A 22,426-nucleotide genomic window follows, 5' to 3' on the forward strand; every position below is an offset into this window, starting at 1 on the left:
AAAGTACTGAGAAAATCCGAACGTGCTGTAACTGATGGTTTTTGAATTACTCGTAGTTTGTTTTGAAAGTTTTTGTTATCTGTTCTGTACATGTGATATTACAATCGTCAGGAAGTAACAAAGAGTTTATTGATTGATTTGTTAATGACGAAATCTAGCTGCCACAATCCTGAAATTTATTACATATCAAACACATCGACAGCCAATTACTCCGTGTGGAGCCGAGGGGCATATCAGCTCAGCAGATATCGCTGAAAAAACCGTAAAAGTTTACAGTGAAATTAATATCCCTACTGCTACTGTTGCACTACAAATGACAATTGGATTTCTGTTCTGTGCATATTAACGCCGATAACCGATAGTGCAGTAGACATTCTTTCCCTCTTTCCTTCTTTTCCTCTTTACTGTTGCAGCTCCCCCATTTCTCCCCCTCTTTTGCATCACATGGATCTGTGACAAAATATATCCCTCATGATACAGGCGCACGCTACCACATGATGTAATTAAATGCGCGGCAAAGTCACTATCAATGGTTCGTGAACTAAACGATTATTGCTTTTCGGCAGGTATGAGCGAGCTCATCAATGCGAGCTACTGATACGTGATCTTAACTGAGGGATGATGGAAACTGCTGGCGTGTGTGATCAGTGAGTAATACTGGTTTAGAACTACGAAACAATCGCACTGAAACAGGAGGCAAACTAAACGTTTGTTCACATTCAATTTTGAGAGTTCTATCAGCTACCATTCTTCAGAAGATTTTTAAAGTCCGGCTATCTGATGCATCGATCTGGCGTACAGCTTGAGTAATCGTGGGTTAGGAAATGAAGTCAGCGACGGTTTTCCTTAGGGAACGACCGTAGCAAATAAGTACAAAGTGAACACATGGTCGCAGATTGGCGGGATTCTTCTTAATGTGTGTCAATTTCTAAGGTTAGTTATAATCCGTCTTGACTGCAAAAATGTTTATTCACATGACCGGTTTCGGTTCCTGTAGAACCATCTTCAGACCTGCAGTTTCGGTTACAGGAGCAACCCGTCCACACACAGCGTAGTGTCGCAGCATGTGGAGGTGCTACGTGTGGACGGGTTACTCCTGTAACCGAAACTGCAGATCTGAAGATGGCTCTACAGGAACTGAGACCGGTCATGTGAATAAACATTTTTGCAATCAAGACGGATTATAACTAACATTGTATAACCAGTGATTGCGATATTCCATCAGACATTAACTCTGTTTTTGCAGAATTTCTAATGGACCAAATTGTTGAGGTCATCGGTGCCTAGACTTACACACTAACTTTGACTTATGCTAAGAACAACACCCACACCCTTGCCCGAGGGAGGACTCGAATCTCCGACGGAGAGAGCCGCCGTTGGTATGTAATGAAATGACTTAGACAGCCATTAGGAAATCCTTATGCTAAAATTTCAGAGAGGTGAAACTTATCTTAAATTAATCAACGTAAATGTAACCTTGTCAGTACATAGGGATTAATTTTAGACATCTTATCGGGTTGTCAAGAAGATAAATGTATGCATTTAGACAGCTAGAAACCAGAATGTGAGGAACCAGCTGCAGGAAACTTGAACGTGAAATGAAATGCATTAAGATTTATAATAATGTTTATTTACTTTATTTGTGTATTACAAAGAACAATATCAATCTCCAAATTGTTCAAAGACATAATATTTCATACCTTGTATACTGCCTGTTGCATGATTTAATTCCTTCTTTTCTCCCCTATCGTACAGTGATGTGATAAAGCATAATGAAAGACACAACACTTGTTACTTTAACTTTCAATAGAATTAAAATTCGACTAACAATATTATTAGTTCTGCAATATTAACATTAGGAAATTAATCTTATGAATAGCAATCATGAATATCTCGAAAGTTTATTTACTTCACTGTTTGTTCAACGGTTTTCAAAAATTCTTACAACTCATTCTTTATTCTGCACATTTGCCTCATTAGCCTTCTATGTAGCCCTAAGCTATAATGCGTTATAAGAACGAACGGAACGAGTCAAGTAAAATATTTATTATCCAACTTATTAGAGCTATTCGAAATCTTTATACTTTTTACCTGCTGCTGCTTAGGTGCCAAACGAGTCCATGAATTTATGAACATCTTTCTGAAAGAGAAGTATGGAACAGCCTCCTCTCGTATTTGTTCTTGATTGCAATTTTTTCATGTAAATAGCGTTCATTTATTCCATCGAAGAAAGAGAAACTGCTGTACAAGCCTCTATAAGCGCCGAAGGAGCAAACCAGAAGATTTAGAAATGCTCTAGAAGCACAAAGAAATGTAGTTGATAGTACAGAGTCATTAGAGATTTATAGATCTATGTTATTTGTTACAGTACATGAGAAATGTCTTACTTTCTTTAATATTGATGAATGAAGTTTAAGTTTATTGTATATAAATAACAAGTAGATTGTGTCGTGTAACGCACTCTTCCCTTTTTGAGCAAGTGCATAGTGTTTGTTCTGTGGTTTAGGTACATAAATGTTTCTCAAGTATTCCTGTTCACGTAGGTACATTGGGTTTTCTGAATTTTTACTGGCACTCTAGGATTTTCTGCGAGGGCAATACAAATTGGAGGCCGGAGTTGCAGGCGTCTCAACCACCAATTAGCATAGCCCCGTAATGGTGGAGAACTAAAGAAACAAGGAACGAGCGTTACTATTTGAGTTATTAATAGCTGTTTAATTTTTTGCGCTACTTCGAATGACGGGTGCGGCTATGGGTGAACACCCAATCGAGGGAAGAGTATGCTCCATGACGAAAAGAAGTGACTTTTAGATGAAACTGGGATGGGTTAGTAAATAATACACAAGGAGGAGGCCCCGCTGCTGCCTCGAAATACTCGTCTCCGCTACCGACCTTAACACTTAGGAAAACGTCGGAAAGATTTGGCGCCTGATACAAAATAAGCTACTTCTCCATTTCAATTCCTTGACATTCAGAGATATTAGTCACTGCTGTTTTCCATTCACTACCAAACTTGGGCGGTATTCTAATATCTTTAATGACGAACGAGAGCTTTCACAAAAAATATTGTCCTGTATTGCAGATTTGATCCTATATTGAGACTGTAGTTGGAATTGAAACAATGTTGATAACATATTGAGTGGTTATGAAAGACCCAGCTTCTGTATGCGTTCTTCATATGACAGTGTTACTGAGGGCTGTGAATGCGTGTGTAGATTGGTTCTGCGATGCTCCCGTTTTAGGCTCGAGATTCGTGACTGAGAGTGACTCGACGTGAGTTGGCAGCATCTCGTTCGCCAGCATCCGAGCGCCCGGTGCGGACCTGTGGGGGAGTCTGGAGGTAGCGGAGGCGGTGCGGCGGCGCAGGGCGGTGACCGCGAACAGGTAACAAGCGGTCACCAGCCGGCGCGGCGGCGGCGGTGGTGGGGGCGGGGGCGGCAGCTGCGGGGGCGGCGGGCGGCGCGGGGGCGGCGCGCTCACTGCGAGGCGCCACCGGAGTCGCCGGCCTTGCCGTCGTCGCCGCCCTCTTTGGGGTCTCCTTCCTTGCGGGCCTTGTGGCCGCGGAACGACGCCTGGATCTTGGAGGCCGCCTTGTGCAGCTCCGGGTCCGTCAGGTCGATGTCCACCTCCTCCTGTTGACAAACCGGCACCTTTGTTACTACCTCCAGTATTAGTCAGAATTTAAGAGTACTGGAAGACTTGAGATCAAATGAAGCAGAAGGGACAGATAATATTCCGACGGAATTTTTAAAATCATTGGGATGAATGTCTTTCACAGAAATTTAGAACAAGCAAAGGCCTTTTACAGGACTGTCCCATGTCACCATCATTATTTAAAATCTATATAGATATTAGCCTTAGAACATGGTCTCGTAAATGTAATAGTATGGGATTAGAAATAAGAGATGGAGTTTACCTACATCATTTATTATTTGCTGATGATCAAGTAGTCGTAGCACAAGATGGGGAGGATGCTAACTATATGTGCAATCAACTAGCAGTAGCATACAAAACTTGGGGTTTGAACATTAATTACCAAAAAACAGAATACTTGGCTAATGATTCAGATGAGCTATACATTGAAGGAAAGAAAATCAAAAAGATAAACACTTTCTGTTATTTGGGATCCATTTTAGAAATCGAGGGAAAATCAGAGTCAGAAATCAATAAAAAGAATTAGTAGCGGACATAGGGTCATTGGGATGCTTAACTGTCTTATGGTGCAGGAATGTAATGAGCAGAACTAAAAAATTAATATAGAAATCCATATTAGAGAGTGTGGTTCCGTATGGAACGGAGACCTGGACAATTAACATGAAGCACATTAAAAATTACAAGCTCTAGAGATGGACTTTTGGAGAAGATCGGCAAGAACCTCCAGGAAAGAAAAGATAAGGAACACCGAAGTAATAAGGAGAATGGAAATAAAAGAAAGAAAATATGACGTAATGCATATGAAGAAATTACAGTGGTACGGGCATGTACGACGAATGGAGAAAACCAGAATACCAAAACTGATACTGTAGTAGGAATCGGAGGGGAGAAGAAGAAGAGGACGACCTATGACCACCTGGCTCCAAAATGTACAGCACACAATGAGGAGAATGGGCGCAGAGGAAGAAGGCACACAAGATCGAAAAACCTGGGGAAATATTTTGAGAATATAGTTTAAGAACGTTTATTGTTTGTATTGTAATTTCCAACTAAATTATTATGTTGGAGATAAGCCTCTGTAATGAGAAAAAGCTCAAAATAATAAAAAAAAATTAAAACCGTTGGGGTGAATGTCAAACAAAGGACTATTCCACTAGGTTTTTAGAATCTGTGGCCCTGGAGCTATACCATCAGACTTTTGTGAAAATATCGTCCACACAATCCCAAAGACAGCGAGGTCAGGTAAGTTCGAGAACTAGCACACAATCGGATTAACACACTACTGGCCATTAAAATTGCTACACCAAGAAGAAATGCAGACGATAAACGGGTATTCATTAGAAACATACATTATACTAGAACTGACATGTAATTACATTTTCACGCAATTTGAGTGCATAGATCCTAAGAAATCAGTACCCAGAACAACCATCTCTGGCCGTAATAACGGCCTTGATACGTCTGGGCATTGTGTGAAACAGAGTTTAGATGGCGTGTACAGCTACAGCTGCTCATGCAGCTTCAACACGATACCACAGTTCATCAAGAGTAGTGACTGGCGTATTGTGAAGAGCCAGTTGCTCGGCCACCATTGACTAGACGTTTCCAGTTGGTGAGAGATCTGGAGAATGTGCTGGCCAGGGCAGCAGTCGAACATTTTCTGTATCCAGAAAGGCCCGTACAGGCCCTGCAACATGCGGTCGTGCATTATCCTGCTGAAATGTAGGGTTTCGCAGGGATCGAATGAAGAGTAGAGCCACGGGTCGTAACACGTCTGAAATGTAACGTCCACTGTTCAAAGTGCCGTCAATGCGAACAAGAGTGACCGAGACGTGTAACCAATGGCACCCCATACCATCACGCCGGGTGACAGCCAGTATGGCTTCCAATGTGCGTTCACCGCGATGTCGCCAAACACGGACGCGACCATCATGATGCTGTCAACAGAACCTCGATTCATAAAAAAATAACGTTTTGCCATTCGTGCACCCAGGTTCGTCGTTGAGTACACCATCGCACGCGTTCCTGTCTGTGATGCTGCATCAAGGGTAACCGCAGCCATGGTCTTCGAGCTGATAGTGCATGCTGCTGCAAGCGTCCTCGAACTGTTCGTGGAGATGATTGTTGTCTTGCAAACGTCGCCATCTGTTGACTCAGGGATCTAGACGTGGCTGCACGATCCGTTACAGCCATACGGATAAGGTGCCTGTCGTCTCGACTACTAGTGATACGAGGCCGTTGGGATCCAGCACTGCGTTCCGTATTACCCTCCTGATCCCACCGATTCCATATTCAGCAAACAGTCACTGAATCTCGACCAACGCGAGCATCAATGTCGCGATACGATAAACCGCAATCGCGATAGGCTACAATCCGACCTTCATCAAAGTCGGAAAGCTGATGGTACGCTTTTCTCCTCCTTACACGAGGCATCACAACAACGTTTCATCGCCCTCATGTCGTCGTCGTGTGGTAGCGTTCTCGCTTCCCACGCCCAGGTTCCCGGGTTCGATTCCCGGCGGGGTCAGGGATTTTCTCTGCCTCGTGATGGCTGGGTGTTGTGTGATGTCCTTAGGTTAGTTAGGTTTAAGTAGTTCTAAGTTCTAGGGGACTGATGACCATAGATGTTAAGTCCCATAGTGCTCAGAGCCATTTGAACCAACGTTTCATCAGGCAACGCCGGGCAACTGCTGTTTGTGTCTGAGAAATCGGTTGGCCTCATGTCAGCACGTTGTAGGTGTCGCCACCGGCGCCAACCTTGTGTGAATGCTCTGAAAATCTAATCATTTGCTTATCACATCGCTTAAATTTCGCGTCTGTAGCACACCTTCGTCGTGTAGCAATTGTAATGGACAGTAGTGTATTTCATGCATCCTACTCGCTGACAAGAATAATGTAGAAAAGTACGGAAAAGGAAATTGAGACGTTGTTAAATGACGATCAGTTTGGCTTAAGGAAAAACACCAGAGAGGCAGTTCTGACGTAGCGAATCGATCTAGAAAAACCATTCGACAATGTAAACGGGTGTAGGATGTTCCGAATTCTCAGGCGAATATGTGTACGCTATGAGAAAAGACGCATAATTTTTACCACCACATGAAGACAGATCGTTGTTTAACTACACTCCTGGAAATGGAAAAAAGAACACATTGACACCGGTGTGTCAGACCCACCGTACTTGCTCCGGACACTGCGAGAGGGCTGTACAAGCAATGATCACACGCACGGCACAGTGGACACACCAGAAACCGCGGTGTTGGCCGTCGAATGGCGCTAGCTGCGCAGCATTTGTGCACCGCCGCCGTTAGTGTCAGGCAGTTTGCCGTGGCATACGGAGCTCCATCGCAGTCTTTAACACTGGTAGCATGCCGCGGCAGCGTGGACGTGAACCGTATGTGCAGTTGACGGACTTTGAGCGAGGGCGTATAGTGGGCATGCGGGAGGCCGGGTGGACGTACCGCAGAATTGCTCAACACGTGGGGCGTGAGGTCTCCACAGTACATCGATGTTGTCGCCAGTGGTCAGCGGAAGGTGCACGTGCCCGTCGACCTGGGACCGGACCGCAGCGACGCACGGATGCACGCCAAGACCGTAGGATCCTACGCAGTGCCGTAGGGGACCGCACCGCCACTTCCCAGCAAATTAGGGACACTGTTGCTCCTGGGCTATCGGCGAGGACCATTCGCAACCGTCTCCATGAAGCTGGGCTACGGTCCCGCACACCGTTAGGCCGTCTTCCGCTCACGCCCCAACATCGTGCAGCCCGCCTCCAGTGGTGTCGCGACAGGCGTGAATGGAGGGACGAATGGAGACGTGTCGTCTTCAGCGATGAGAGTCGCTTCTGCCTTGGTGCCAATGATGGTCGTATGCGTGTTTGGCGCCGTGCAGGTGAGCGCCACAATCAGGACTGCATACGACCGAGGCACACAGGGCCAACACCCGGCATCATGGTGTGGGGAGCGATCTCCTACACTGGCTGTACACCTCAGGTGATCGTCGAGGGGACACTGAATAGTGCACGGTACATCCAAACCGTTATCGAACCCATCGTTCTACCATTCCTAGACCGGCAAGGGAACTTGCTGTTCCAACAGGACAATGCACGTCCGCATGTATCCCGTGCCACCCAACGTGCTCTAGAAGGTGTAAGTCAACTACCCTGGCCAGCAAGATTTCCGGATCTGTCCCCCATTGAGCATGTTTGGGACTGGATGAAGCGTCGTCTCACGCGGTCTGCACGTCCAGCACGAACGCTGGTCCAACTGAGGCGCCAGGTGGAAATGGCATGGCAAGCCGTTCCACAGGACTACATCCAGCATCTCTACGATCGTCTCCATGGGAGAATAGCAGCCTGCATTGCTGTGAAAGGTGGATATACACTGTACTAGTGCCGACATTGTGCATGCTCTGTTGCCTGTGTCTATGTGCCTGTGGTTCTGTCAGTGTGATCATGTGATGTATCTGACCCCAGGAATGTGTCAATAAAGTTTCCCTTTCCTGGGACAATGAATTCACGGTGTTCTTATTTCAATTTCCAGGAGTGTATGTTAACAAGAGTTTCGAAAGGTTCTTGACTGATTTACTTCAGATTTTTACACAATATTCTAATAAACGTTCGGACGGACGTAGCTTATCTATTTTTTAAATTGTTAGGGCACATAACGGTATATGTACCATATAAAGGGGAAATGTTGCTAGCAAAAATCTCGTAAAGTTCTTGGCCGATTGACTTCAAATTTTTACCCGTTACTCAAACGTTTCTACGTAGATAGGTTACACATTTTAATATATGTACTATAAATATACATATACCATGCATAAAGCATCAGAGTTGTGAGCAAAGATCTCGAAAAGTTCCAGACGGTTTCTTCAAAGTTTTCACGATATTCTAATAAATGTTCGGACGTACATATGTTAAATGTTTAATATATATGTGATATATAAAGGGAAACGTTGTCTTCAAATATCTCGAGAACTTCTTGAGCGATTTATTCAAATTTTACACGGTACTCAAATAAACGTTCACATGGGCATAAGGCGCACGTACGGTCAAACTCAGCCGACAGCGGTGGTCTCGCGGTTCTAGGCGCGCAGTCCGGAACCGTGCGACTGCTACGGTCGCAGGTTCGAATCCTGCCTCGGGCATGGATGTGTGTGATGTCCTTAGGTTAGTTAGGTTTAAGTAGTTCTAAGTTCTAGGGGACTAATGACCACAGCAGTTGAGTCCCATAGTGCTCAGAGCCATTTGAACCATTTTTGAACGGTCAAACTCACACATACACACACAACGTATATATTAGAAACTTCGTTAGTAATAATCTTGAAAAGTTCTTGTTCAGTTTTCTACAGATATTTACCCAATCCTCTAATAGACATTTTGAAAGACATTGCTTATATATATTTATCATATATATAAACATATGTAATATAAAAGATGGAAACGTTGTTAGCAAAAGTCGACACAAGTGCTTGACTGATTTACTCAGAATTTTTACACGATGCTCTAATAAGTATTCATACTAAAATAAGCTATATATATTTTTTAAAGAGAATTTTCAGTCTCATTGTTAAACCTGACTGCGAGAATGAAAATACTGTGCTGTGAAAACGTACAGTTTCAATAACATTATCGCAGACAGTTTTACTTGCGATAGTAGGACATTTAAACTATTAGACAAATAATTTCTCTGAAACATATTCATTCTCCTTATACAGAATTTTGAATAAACATTGTATACACAACAACGTGCCGTTTTGTTTTTTCCTTCACAACTGGTTTTAATGCGAAAAATAGAAGTAGTTTCTTTGGTTTATTGGTTAATGATTAGAATACTATTACGGACTATGAATCGTCCGAAGCCTTGTAATCCTAAACGTTTGCAGATAAAAACTACACAAAATAATGTCATTGCAGCGCTATTCTCACAGATCTAGCAGCTGGAGAGGCCTCTCTCATATACGGCATAACAATGATATCAACCATGTTCCCATTCATTTTAAGCGAATTCAACTCCATGTCGAGGTTTCATATGCAATTAACTATAAACAAGGCTTGGGGTCAGAGAAAATGTGGAAGAAGAGTTGGACAGTGGGAGGGATGGCGGGGGGGGGGGGGGGGGAGGAGAGGAAATGGACATAGAGAGGGGAAGGAGGAGACTGGCAGAGAGAAGTGGAGGAGGAAATGGAAAAACGAGGGGAGGAGGTTATGGACAGAGAGGGAGAGGGCAGAAGAAGATTAGGACGTATATCCAGTTCCCAGACATATTTATCTCCGCTGGTATGCAGCAGTACAAGAACCGAGAGGAAAAGAAAGGGAGCCCAGGAACGAATTACTATGATACAAAAGGGTGCAAGGCGGGGGTGGAATCTTTCGCCCCTACTGTTCAATCTATACATCGAAAGAGCAATGACGTAAATAAAAGAAAGGCTCAATAGTAGGGTTAAAATACATGGTCATAGGATATCAATGATATTATTTGCTGATGACACTGCAATGCTCAGCATAATTAACGAAGTGTTGCAAGATCTATTGAATGGAATAATCAGGTTAATGAGTACACACTAAAGAAAAAACTGAAGAAAGACGAAAGTCATGAGAAGTACCAAAATAAGATTAGTAATAAACACGCAATAAAATTCTTCTGGGTTTCACGCCGCATTGTCAACTATAAAATTCCGACGTTTCGGCGACTGTTGCCAAGGCACCTTCCTCAGTTGTAATTAGCAATACACCCTGAGGAAGGCGGCTTGACAACAGTAGCCGAAACGCCGGAATTTTATAGTTGACAATGCGGCATCAAACCCAGAAGAATTTTATTGACTGTGACAATGGCTTCGGGAGCCTACGTTTACATTAGTAAAAAACATAACACAAAATTAGGTGGTCACGAAGTGAAGGAATCCCGGTACCTCGGAAGAAAAATTACATGCGATGAAACGAAAAAAGGAGGACATGAAAAGCAGACTAGCACAAGCACAGAGGGCATTTGTGACCAAGAGAAGTCTGCTGTATGAAATACAGGAATTAATTTGAGGAAGAAATTTCTGGGGATGTACGTTTGGCGCGCAGCGTTGTATGGAGGCGAATCATGAACTATGGAAAACAGAAAATGAAGAGAAGTGTTCGAGATGTGGTGGTGTACAGGAATGTTGAACATCAGGTGGACGGATAAGTAAAGCAATGAACAGGTTCTCAGCAGAATTGGCGAGGAGAGGAACACCTCGAAAACACTTACAAGAAGAAGAGACAGCCAAGTACAACACATGTTAAGACTTCAAGGAGTAACTTCCATGGTAGTAGAGGGAGCCGTAGAGAGTTATAAACTGTAAGGGAAGACAGAGATTTGAACACATCCAGCAAATAATTGAAGACGTAGGGTGCAAGTGCTACTCTGAGATGGAGTGGCTGACAGATGAAGAATTTATGGCTGGCCGCATCAAACCACTTAGAAGAAAGATGATAAAAAATTATTACTGTTGTATTATTAACACGTCGCTTCATCATAACTTACAAGAAACTGCAATACAGGTATAACATCATCTGGAAAGCAATTGTCAAAAAAAAAAAAAAAAAAAGGTGGAAGTACCCTTGTTACGCAGTTGTTTTAAGAACTATAAAAGCAACAAACTTTCCACAAGTTAGACTACTTCATAATTAATGTGAAATAAAGGTGAAGTGTACTCTCATCATTATCAGTATTTCCGTTAGCACTGAGACTGCCAACTAATTGCACTGAATTCTGCAAGACGAGCGTATACGGTGGAGCGCAAACTTAAGGACGAAAGTGACGTTCGCATAATGTCACTGTAAAGTAGGAGTAGTCAATTTTTTTACCTACTGTCGGCTTTTGTCTCTCTGTTAGTAGTAAAATTTTCTAACTACCCAGCAGCTCCACAGTAATACTGATTTAGAAAGCAGGGAAGTATCTTTCCTTTATAAAACTTAAAAAGCAGATATGCAGCATATTAAAACATGCAATAAAAATGACTTACCAATTACTTTGTCTAAATTTTATGAAAACCTAATGAAAATATCTTTAACTCCCAACCACCTTCCATCCAACGTTAAAGCTGGAACGTCCACTAATGGTCGTTAGGAAGAAGGTTGATTAATACTGCTGTAAGGCAATATAGTTCTATGAAACTTGGACTATACATAGAAAGAACTACTGCAGTAAAGTACAGAAGCTAACTGAAAGAAGTACGCAATGAGACGAGCAGAAATGACATTCTTATTCAAAGATAATAATTACAACGAAGTTGCCGTGATATATGATGGTCACTTGGACATCACATAAGGCAGGAACAGTTCTTAACCGGGTATGTGACCACCATGGACAGCAGTACATACTCTGCAACGTGCTCACATGCTGGCCCCAAGGCCGGTGAGGAGTTGTTGTTGTAGGGCTCTCCATCCCCCCACCAGCGTTGTTGGCAAGAGCTGGATGGTCATTAGTGCATGCAGGTGTACTGCACTACATCTCCCCAACGGATCCCACACTTGATAGACGATGTCCAGGGACGGGCAGACCAGTTCATGCGCCGAATATCCTCCATTGCAAGAACCCCTCCACTTACGTAGTTCGAGGCGGTCATGCATTTCCATTCATAAAAATGAAGTTATAGTCGCACATGGAAAAGGAGTGCATCATCACAATAGTGTCGACCTGGAGCTACCGTGTTCAAAGAGTTTGAGATCATAAACCATAACATCTAGACCAAAGGAAAATATTCGACAATGTTTCCGGATGTATTACGCGTTCCTACCTCTCGCCATAGTAGGATACGTCCAGCATTATCGACCAAGATCATTTTGGAGGTCCATAAAAACGAAGTCAGTGGCGAAAAGAGGCGCATGGGGAACCAGTACAGTGTGAGAATAACGCTGACTGGTCAGTGTGTCGCGTTCAATGATTTGGAGGTCAGTACGTCCTTGCAACATCACGCCTCCCCACATCCAACACATTTGAATAGTAAAGCTACGGACAGCAGTTAGTGGTAGAAATACTCACGCATATATGTATTATATTATTTTATTTAATTATTAATTTTTGGTAGACGAAAAAGGCAAAGTAGCCTGACCAAGGACTAAATCACAAATAAAATGAAAACCGTTCGTCCAATTCTATGTGTGAATGCAGCACTGAAGAGCTGGCAAAATTTCGAATATTATGGTGCATCATACATACATGTAAGGTGAAATAAGTAATTTTGGTATACTGCAAAACGGAAGTTCACTTATTTGAATAATTTAAACAGAGGTAACAAATGGCGACGGCCATCTTTATCCGGGCAGTTTTGGCGGGGGCAGCCGGGCCAAGATGATAGTTTGGGGCGTTTGGTGGTGGTGAGTGGATCTGGTTGGCCAAGTGTGGCCTCTGTCATCAGAAACGTGAGTAGAACAGTGTGAAGCATTCTAAGTGTTGAAATCAGAACTTGTAACCTTTTTTTGTCGTGTACCGCGAATTCTTTTAACATGACAGCCAGTAGTAAGCCGTAGACTCCGGATTATTTCATATTGACTGAACTTTGAACACCGAGTTTAGTTGCCACCAATCTGATCGGGGGTTTGGAAATACCTTTTCGTATCGAACTTTAATCTGAGACGAGTGATATTTACGCGGGAGAGTGGGCCAAGTCATTTCTGATCCCAAAATACACACGTCTAAAAAAGGTTTGCATCACCTCGGCTCCGAGAGTTCTGAACATGTACAGAAAATTGGAATGGAGATTAACATAAACGCCGCCCGGAGTAGCCGAGCTATTATAGGCGCTACAGTCTGGAACCGCACGACCGCTACGGTCGCAGGTTCGAATCCTGCCTTAGGCATGGGTGTATGTGATGTCCTTAGGTTAGTTAGGTTTAGGTAGTTCTAAGTTCTAGGGGACTGATGACCTCAGAAGTCAAGTCCCATAGTGCTCAGAGCCATTTGACCATTTCAACGTAAACACCATTTCCGCCCTTCTCATTGCTAATGCAAACCACACATTGCATGTTGTACCACCAAACAGCGAGACCTTCAGATGTAGTGATCCAGATGCTGTACACACCGGTACCTCTAATACCCAGTTGCACGTCCTCTTACATTGATGCATGCCTGTATTCGTCGTGGCATACTACCCACAAGTTCTCCAAGGCACTGTTGGTCCAGATTGGCCCACTCATCAACGGCGATTCGGTGTAGATCCCTCAGGGTGGTTTGTGCTTCACGTCGTCCATAAACAGCCCTATCCCATCTATCCCAGGCATGTTCGATACGGTTCATGTCTGGAGAGCATGCTGGCCACTCTAGTCGACCGATGTCGTTATCCTGAAGGAAGTCACTCTCAAGATGTGCACGATGGGGGCGCGAATTATCGTCCCTGAAGACGAATACCTCACCAATATGCTGCCGATATGGTTGCACTATCGGTCGAAGGATGGCGTTTATGTATCGTAGAGCCGTTACGGCGTCTTCCATGACCACCAGCGGCGTACGTCTACCCCACATAATGCCATCCCAAAACAGCAGGGAACCTCCACCTTGCTGCGCTTGCTGGATAGTGTGTCTAAGGCATTCAGCCTGACCGGGTTGCCTCCAAACACGTTTCCGACGATTGTCTGGTTGAAGGCATATGCGTACTCATCGGTGAAGAGAACATGATGCTAATTCTGAGCGCTCCATTCGGCATGTTGTTGGGCCCATCTGTGCGTCGTAACGCGACGTCCTATGGCTGCACGAAAAGCGTTATTCAACATGGTGGCGTTGCTGTCAGGTTCCTCCGAGTTATGATCTGTAGGTAGCGGTCATCCACTGCAGTAGTAGCCCTTGGGCGGCTTGAGAGAGGCATGTCATCGACAGTTCCCGTCTCTCTGTATCTCCTCAATGTCCGAACAACATCGCTTTGATTCGCTCCGAGACCCCTGGACACTTCCCTTGTTGAGAGGCCTTCCTGGAACGAAGTAACAATGCGGACGTTATCGAACCGCGTTATTGACCGTTTAGGCTTGGTTGAACTACTGAAATAATCGACTGTTTATAAAGAAAAACAGAGAACTTTTGTGTCCACATTTTTCGAGAAATACAGCAGTCTCGTCACACTGTAAATTGTCTGATCATTCTGTCCTCCCCACGAATGAAGCAAACTTAATGCAAATATTTGGTATTCTAACGACGAAACGCAAACGTTATACGGAGTTGAAGAAAGTTTGCAGTGTTCAGTCGGACATACGTACATATCCAAAGGATCAGAAAATGTAGCGACTACAGCAGTCAAGAAATCTAGGAAATGTATTAGCAATTGCGAATATGAACCACCATCGGTTGTATATTGGAATGACGACAATGAAAATTTGTGCCCGGCAGGGATACGAACACGGCTTTCCCGCTTTGCGCGAGCAGTCACCTTAACCTCTTCGGCTATCCGCACACGAATCACGGCCACGCCTAAACTTCCACCCGTCGTCATTCGCGTGTCCCAAAATGCACTCGTGCTTTGCAACAGTGCCTGTGTTATTCAGAATGGAAATGTCGCTGGCAGCCGTGATGGGACTCCTGGAGTCATAATGTGGGGAGACATCGGGTAACACTGCTGTGCCTTTCCAAAACATTGGAAGAATTGAACCTCTCACCAGGTAGCCGCCATACGCACCAACGATAGTCAGCCAGTGTAATGCAGGACCACGATTCATCACTGAAGAGAATGCAGCTCCATTCGTCAGCTGACTATGCTTTATAGCAACGGCACCACTCAAACCGCAGTTGTGTTCACGGCTGCCTACATATGGGACGATAATTGCCTAGCCCAGCTGTTGCTAGTCTCCAGCGAATGGTGTAGTATAAGACAGAATGTTTCAGGGTGTCCATTACTTGTTCTCGGATGGCAGGCGCAGAGGGGGTTGCGATGTGTAAGGTGCATAATACGGCGATCCTCTCTTGTGGTTGTCAGATGTGGTCGACCGACAGTTTGCCGACGAATATGTCTGTCTTCACGTTCCCATGCAGTTCAAGATCGAGTCACTGTGACATCCGAATGCCCCACAGATTTAGATGCCGACTATTGGACCAGTCACCCAAATGCAGACTCATAATGTGGTTTCTTTGAAACTCTGTCAGGTGTTGACAACGCTGTCTCACAAGTACACGGGATTTCTGTGTACTTCACAGTAATCACGCAAAGTCTGAGATTGTTCACGCCACTTGTACTGGATGTAATGGATAGAAGTGAGATATTTTTATACGTAGTACCTTAATGAGTAAAAACATCAGTGTGTTCGTAACACCATAGTAAGATATTATGTAAATTTTTTTCTTCTGATTAATTATGCTTTGCATAAGTGTATTTTCTTTAATATGTGCTCTTTGACATGTTGTACTATGTTTTCTCTTTACTTATTAATTGCTTTGGTTGTATTTCGAAATGGTTGATTTTAGTTAAATAATTTTGTATTGATTTGTTAATATGGGAAGTTGGTGCGAGTGAAAAGGTGGATATGAGAGTCAGTCGGAGACTAGCTACCGGACATTTGGCAGCTGGTGATTGGAAGGTGCATTGCGCAGGTGCCGAGTGAGGCATTTAGTGCTTGGATTTATTACGCCAAAGCCTCGGGTGGATGAATGGATTTAATACAATGCTCTGTGGCCTGAAAGTATTATAAAATAAGACTATCGTCGCCATTAGGAAAGTAACAGAGCATTTCGATTCCAACGGCAAGTCCATCTGCCGTTATATACCGCTACCAGTATTGCGCAATCATTGTAACACAGAGGAGGAATCATAGTTTGTAAAGTGATGGATCAGCACATTTAGTATGAGCAAATACAAGGTAACTCATACCTTCCTTGATCTGTTCCTCATCATATTACCTCTCAGGGTCCTCTCTGTTTAAACAATGATTTCCGTGAGTCTAGACTGTGAGAAATGATAATAAAAAAGAAAGACAATTATTTGATTAATTTTGTTTAAACTGAGAGAAAAGGCTATCAATGATTCTGTGCATTTTGGTAAAGTTGAGGAGGAAGTAAGCATAGCTTCTGTGAAAGCCTCCCCGTGATTGAACTAATTCATTTTGAAGACTTGTGGAATTTTGAAATTACTTGCTTAACTTCTGGTTTCAAAAGTAAAGAACCATGATGATAACTAATAGACAACAATCCAATTTGAGGTTAGCTTTAAAGTAAATGTTCTTAAAGATTCGTTTGAAACGCAATATCTGGTGAACATATTTACTGTAAAATCTGTTATAGAAATGCATACTAGGTGAGTCAATATTTCAAAAGGAGAATTCCAAAAGTTGGCATTCTTTAAATTATTTATGAAAGTGTGTTAGTTTATTTTACAACAGTGGTCAAAATTACGGGCTCCCCATTGAAAATTGTCAAAAATACGTAAAGTTACTGTATTAATGAATATTCTCACTGTTCTTGAAATTTATGTTGAGTTTTATGCACATTGTGTGCCGAAACGTGTAATATCAGTTTATGAGCACCCACTTGACCGTTTTATTTTCACTGAAGGTAAAGTTACTATGGACAACATTATCCATGAATACATTTACTTCTTTGCTTTTAAAGAAAAGTGTGAATATTTATGCAAGTGAAATTAAATTGAATTTGTGCTGTGTAGAAAAGGTCTGACAAAATAAGACTAGACCCATGCCCAATTTCCAGTTTAGTATTGGCTCGCGTTTATTGTGCTGATGAAGTTACTCAGGTTTGACAAAGTATTTAAAATTGATGAGTGTGACAGTGTCTTTTGTGTTTGTGAGGACAGGCATTTTTACAATAACTGTTAGTATCCCCATTACCACGTTTTTGCTTGTGATTGGGTTCATTGCACTTTCGTGGGAAAGAGGAGTATAGGCTGTATTTTTCCACTAAAACTGTTTACTTTTTCTTTAAAAGAAATGTTACACATTTTATGCCTAATTAAGCTGGCGACCGTATTCTATTTCATTTGAGCAAGTTTGATTAATTAAAACAGTTTCTAAATTGGATCAGTTACCTTCAGTGTGTTTACGTAACTTCAATTTCATGCCCGATAAGCAAAACCCTTTAGGCATTTCACGGTCAATTCTGCATATATCCTCACAGAGGTAACATTATACAGCATCTAAATACCATAATTGGTCACAAATATAGTATCAGTACACAAACGGTGCGGTGTACGTGGCTTTTCCCGTAATAGGACTATTTGTTCTGTTGGGGCATAGTGCGTAGTAAACCAAATTTTGTAAATGATAGTACACGTGTAGGAAGTTAATGTTAAATGTTGATTGTTTTATCTCTGTGTCGACCAGGCTTCCCACAAACATGTCACAAACCCTACGACCTGATGTTTTCTGCACCGTCGTACTACACCACCTAGTGTCAGCTTAGACTAACCGTTTTCATCCACGAGTCCACACTTCAACACCTGATGTGCTGGCCAGAGAAAAATAAGGATTAATTGCTTGTTCTTGTCACACGTACTTCGAGGTACTAACCAACTTAAAAACACACCACTTGTAAAGGTTACAATTGTTAATGTGCAAATAACGTAAACGCTGATGTAATGTTCTTCAGTACACCCTCCTCAGTCAGAAATAGAAGTATCTGTACTTATATCCCTAACACCCTGTATATCATATTATTCGTGGCAAAAAATAAAACACACGAAAAATACTAACACACTTTGGTGCCACAGAGAGTTGAAACTCTAATGCGTTTGGCAGATGCCAAGGGTTAGTTCAGCCGTCTAATCAGAAACGGCTTTCTTCTCTAAGCACAGTGGTCGCTTACCTTCCAATGTGCGTAAGCTGCGTTTTGTTGAGTGTAGGTGAGCTGCAAAAGGAGCGTGCGCGACTTTCTCTGTGTGTGTTTTTCTAGTGTAGTGTCTAGTTTCCGCTTTTTTTCTTGCAAAATGGAGAGTGTGAAACATGGTGTAGGCCACAGCCGACTCCTCACAAATAGTGCCCTGGGGACCCGAAAGCTAAATTTCTCACCCGAGAGATGGATTGACGGCAGTAGTGTCACAAGTCCTGACTTCACGACACACTGCGGAGACATTTAGGATTTGATCCAGGACTTCACTCCAATACATCTCCTGCCTTTACCGGCAACACAGCGGTGGTGAAAACACTACCAAGATTTGAACCGGCTATTCTGAGCCGAGAGCCGCCGCACAGGGCATGCGGTAGTGTATCCAATAATAACTGAAAAGTGCCTACATTATGTGCACGCGATCATAAATAGCTATCGAGAATATGTAACCGTATTATTGAGAAACATCAGTAATAATGCGATATTTGAAGTACCAGATTGAATTGTGCCTCTCATTTAGACACGTGTTAAGTTCCGTTATACTTCCAGTATTTATAAACAGTATTTCGCAGTTAGAGCGCAAAATATTCAGAGTTCACCCGTTTAATAATGGTTGATCAATAGTACTGCCTGGACTACAAACGTAATTAACTGTGTAATGGAACTGTAATCATTTTAAAACGTACATTCAACTGGTTAATTTCATGGAAGCGTTATTAGATTATACGGAAGTGTTTTTCCGAGCTTGTAGAACGTTATTCGAAAAGTCGCCCTAATACATATGTACTTAGCGCTTTCAGTTACGACCTGTTGCCCTGCGGACAGTGACTGCAGTCTGTGTAACTTAGAAATATTTAATGAGGCAAATAAAGATTGTGTCATGTTGCGTTTGGATACTAACGAACATATGGCCACCCCACGCAGCTATCAATTCCTAATGTTCGGCTGTAGAAAACACGGTTTATATTTTAACAGAACAGTAACAATACCATTCACGCCAGTCACTTACTGTTTTTAAAGAAAATACACTTCTGTAGGAATGCGTCTAGAGTGAAAATGACAATTATCGTGAACGGTGTAGGAGTGTAAAAGGACCGTTACTGTTCGTTCTGTACAATAATTAGCCAACAGTACCGATACTAGCTACAATCTTAGGCATTTCACAGATGGTACAGATTTTAATCATCAAATTCTATCCAGCAAAAATTTTAATAATACCCCGTTACGAAATATGACTCTGACGCGGGCATTGACAACAAGTTCTTAAAATAGATAAATTGAAAGATGTGCACTTCAGGAAACGTAAAAGTGTATTATACTATGGCTAACGGTTTAATGATCCGCAGTTACCTAGTCATTCATGTGTTACAGATATTTGGTACTAACGATGAGTAGGAGTACACTAATTTGCCATAACATCATGACCATTTACGTAATACCGCGTTGATCCACCTTTGGAAAGCAGTACAGCAACAGTTCAGTGTGACGTACCTTAGGTAAGTCCTTGCTGGGTTGTCGGAGGTATGACGTACCAGATGTGTACACAGAGGTCATGTAATTCCGATAAATTAAGAATGGGTGGTTTATGGACGCGGAATTGGCGCCCGATAGCGTCACAGATGTGTTTCATTGCTTCCAGATCAGGCAAATTTGGTGGTCAAGACATCATCGTGAGTTCGCTATCATGCTCCTCAAAGCACCATTGCAAGATTCTGTCCTGGTAACACTGACAGTTATCCTGCTGGAAGATATCATTGCTGTCGGGAAAGAAGTCAAGCATGGAGGATCACAGGTTACTGGTAATAACGTTCACGTAGTCCACAGCTGCCGTGATGTCTTCGGTAACCACCATACGTCCCATGAAAGCCCAGCTGAATGTCCTCCACAGCATACTACTGCGCCCATCGAGCTACATCACAGGCGCGGAGCTTGTTTCGAGCAGTCGTTCGCCTGGGTGACGGCATATCTGGACACGCCCATCGACCTGGTGTAAGTGGTCTCATATTGGTTCTGTGAACTCTTCAAATTCAGATGGCTCTGAGCACTATGGGTCTCAACTTCTGAGGTCATCAGTCCCCTAGAACATAGCACTACTTAAACCTAACTAACCTAAGGACATGACACGCATCCATGTCCGAGGCAGGATACGAACCTGCGACCGTAGAAGTCACGCGGTTCCAGACTGTAGCGCCTAGAATCGCTCGGCCACCTCGGCCGGCTGTGAACTCTCTGCCAACATTTAAGGGTTAATTGCAGAGTAGTCATGTAGCTGTAGAAGAAATTAACAGATAAGAGACCGTTCACTGAGTCCAATGCTTATTATATGATGATTCTGTGGGACCAGTTTGATAAGTGCCAGCAGAATAACGGTGATGTTAATCGCCTTGGGTGTAGACAAGATTTTGCTTTGGATATATCACAGCTACTTTTTTGCCGGCAATGGTGAAGACGGACTTAACACAACAATTTTGCAACGTAAGTCACAAAATATTACAGGCTCAGTTTCAGACTTGATGGCTAGTAACAGAAGCATAAGCAGATATCAAGTAATATGACCTGTTAGACATGGTTACTCTTTGCAGTGTTGCGATAAAACTATTCTTGGTAAATTTATACAACAATATCCAAGGTATAAATTTTGGTGTCAGAAGAATGTTCTGCAGAGGGTATATCGAACTTTGAACTTATGCCAAAAGATAAGTTTTTGAAGATATATGCACTAACAAAAGTATATTACTTTTATGAGCGGTGGCTTGGAGGACATGTAGTTAGCGTGTGTAAGAAAGTATATTACTTGACCAATATACTGCCATGACCATAACATGTCAGCAGCAGAAGTAACGGAAGAATTGAATGGTACATGTGGAAAGAGGAAATTTTCAGGGACAACTTAAACATATAAAACCTTCCAGAGGAGATAGGTAAAATATAGAGCTTTACTAGTGAAGAACATGTTAAATTGCTTGATGAAACACATGACATCATATATGATAAGACTACTAAGACCCGAAGATTTTGAGACTCCGGTTTACTTGAAAAATGTAATTACAAACTGTAACAACATTTTCTCGTGTTCGTTACTGAGTCCTTTTACCTGAAATAGGAAAACGACACAACTAAAACGTGACTGAGTCGTAAAGCCCACTGACATATCAGAAACACACAAATATGACCTAGACTAAAATACGAAAAGCTGCGTACAAGATTGTTTGGAAGAAGATTCCTAAGGGTGGACTACATAGCTTTGTTAGAAGGAAATGATATAAAGCAATAAATAATATACCAACTAATTCAAAACTTAGAGAATGTCAAAACGAAGGTTCCTCAAAACAAACGCATTTACAACGAATCGGCATAAGCACGAAACTGGACTAAAGACAGAATTTCTGCAATTGACCTCTCCGGAGTTAAAAGCATAAAAACAGGATTGTTCTGTGCTCACCTAGTCGAATATGTAGCCCTGTACTTCTAAAAGAATATACATCAGTTGTCTCCTAAATCAATAACAGTATACTCTTAGAGAAAATTATAAAACGCTGCGACTTCGGTACATAGTTACAAATAAACTTTCTTACTTCGAAGGGCAAAAATACTTGTGGACTTCAGAAAGGAAATGTGGCAACCCCGTAACTTTTATTGAAAGCTGCATTACACTTCAGGATGACACAGATACAGTGCTTGATCAGAAGTATCCGGGCGCATATGTTTAATGCGGAATTGACCACTGGATGTCACCACAGGTGGACCTTCCAGTATAACAGGCGTAGGGGGGATGGGAGGGGGGATACTGTGCTGTCGTTAGAGAAACAGTAACAGCACAATGGGTCTCTCAGGAGACTAATCATTGGACATCACCTGAGTAACAGATCCACCAGGGACATCTCAACCCTTCTGAAGCTGCCCAAGTCGACTGCTGTTGATGCGACTGTGAAGTAGCAATGCGAAGGAACAACGACAACTTAACCAAGACCAGACAGATCTCACGCACTGAG

At 42.7% G+C, this 22,426-nt stretch overlaps 1 protein-coding gene across 1 annotated transcript in view; it reads right to left on the reverse strand.

Moving 5' to 3' along the window:
- Positions 1-1,612: 1,612 nt before the first annotated feature.
- Positions 1,613-22,426, reverse strand: part of LOC126333043 (neuromodulin) — a 663,909-nt gene continuing 643,095 nt past the window's right edge. The window contains exon 4 of the mRNA XM_049996706.1: positions 1,613-3,632. Coding sequence (XP_049852663.1) covers positions 3,477-3,632 — 156 coding nt within the window. The 3' untranslated portion in view covers positions 1,613-3,476. The remainder of the gene's footprint in view (positions 3,633-22,426) is intronic.

This window comes from Schistocerca gregaria, chromosome 2 (assembly GCF_023897955.1).
Source record: "Schistocerca gregaria isolate iqSchGreg1 chromosome 2, iqSchGreg1.2, whole genome shotgun sequence".
Classification (NCBI taxonomy): Eukaryota; Metazoa; Arthropoda; class Insecta; order Orthoptera; family Acrididae; genus Schistocerca; species Schistocerca gregaria.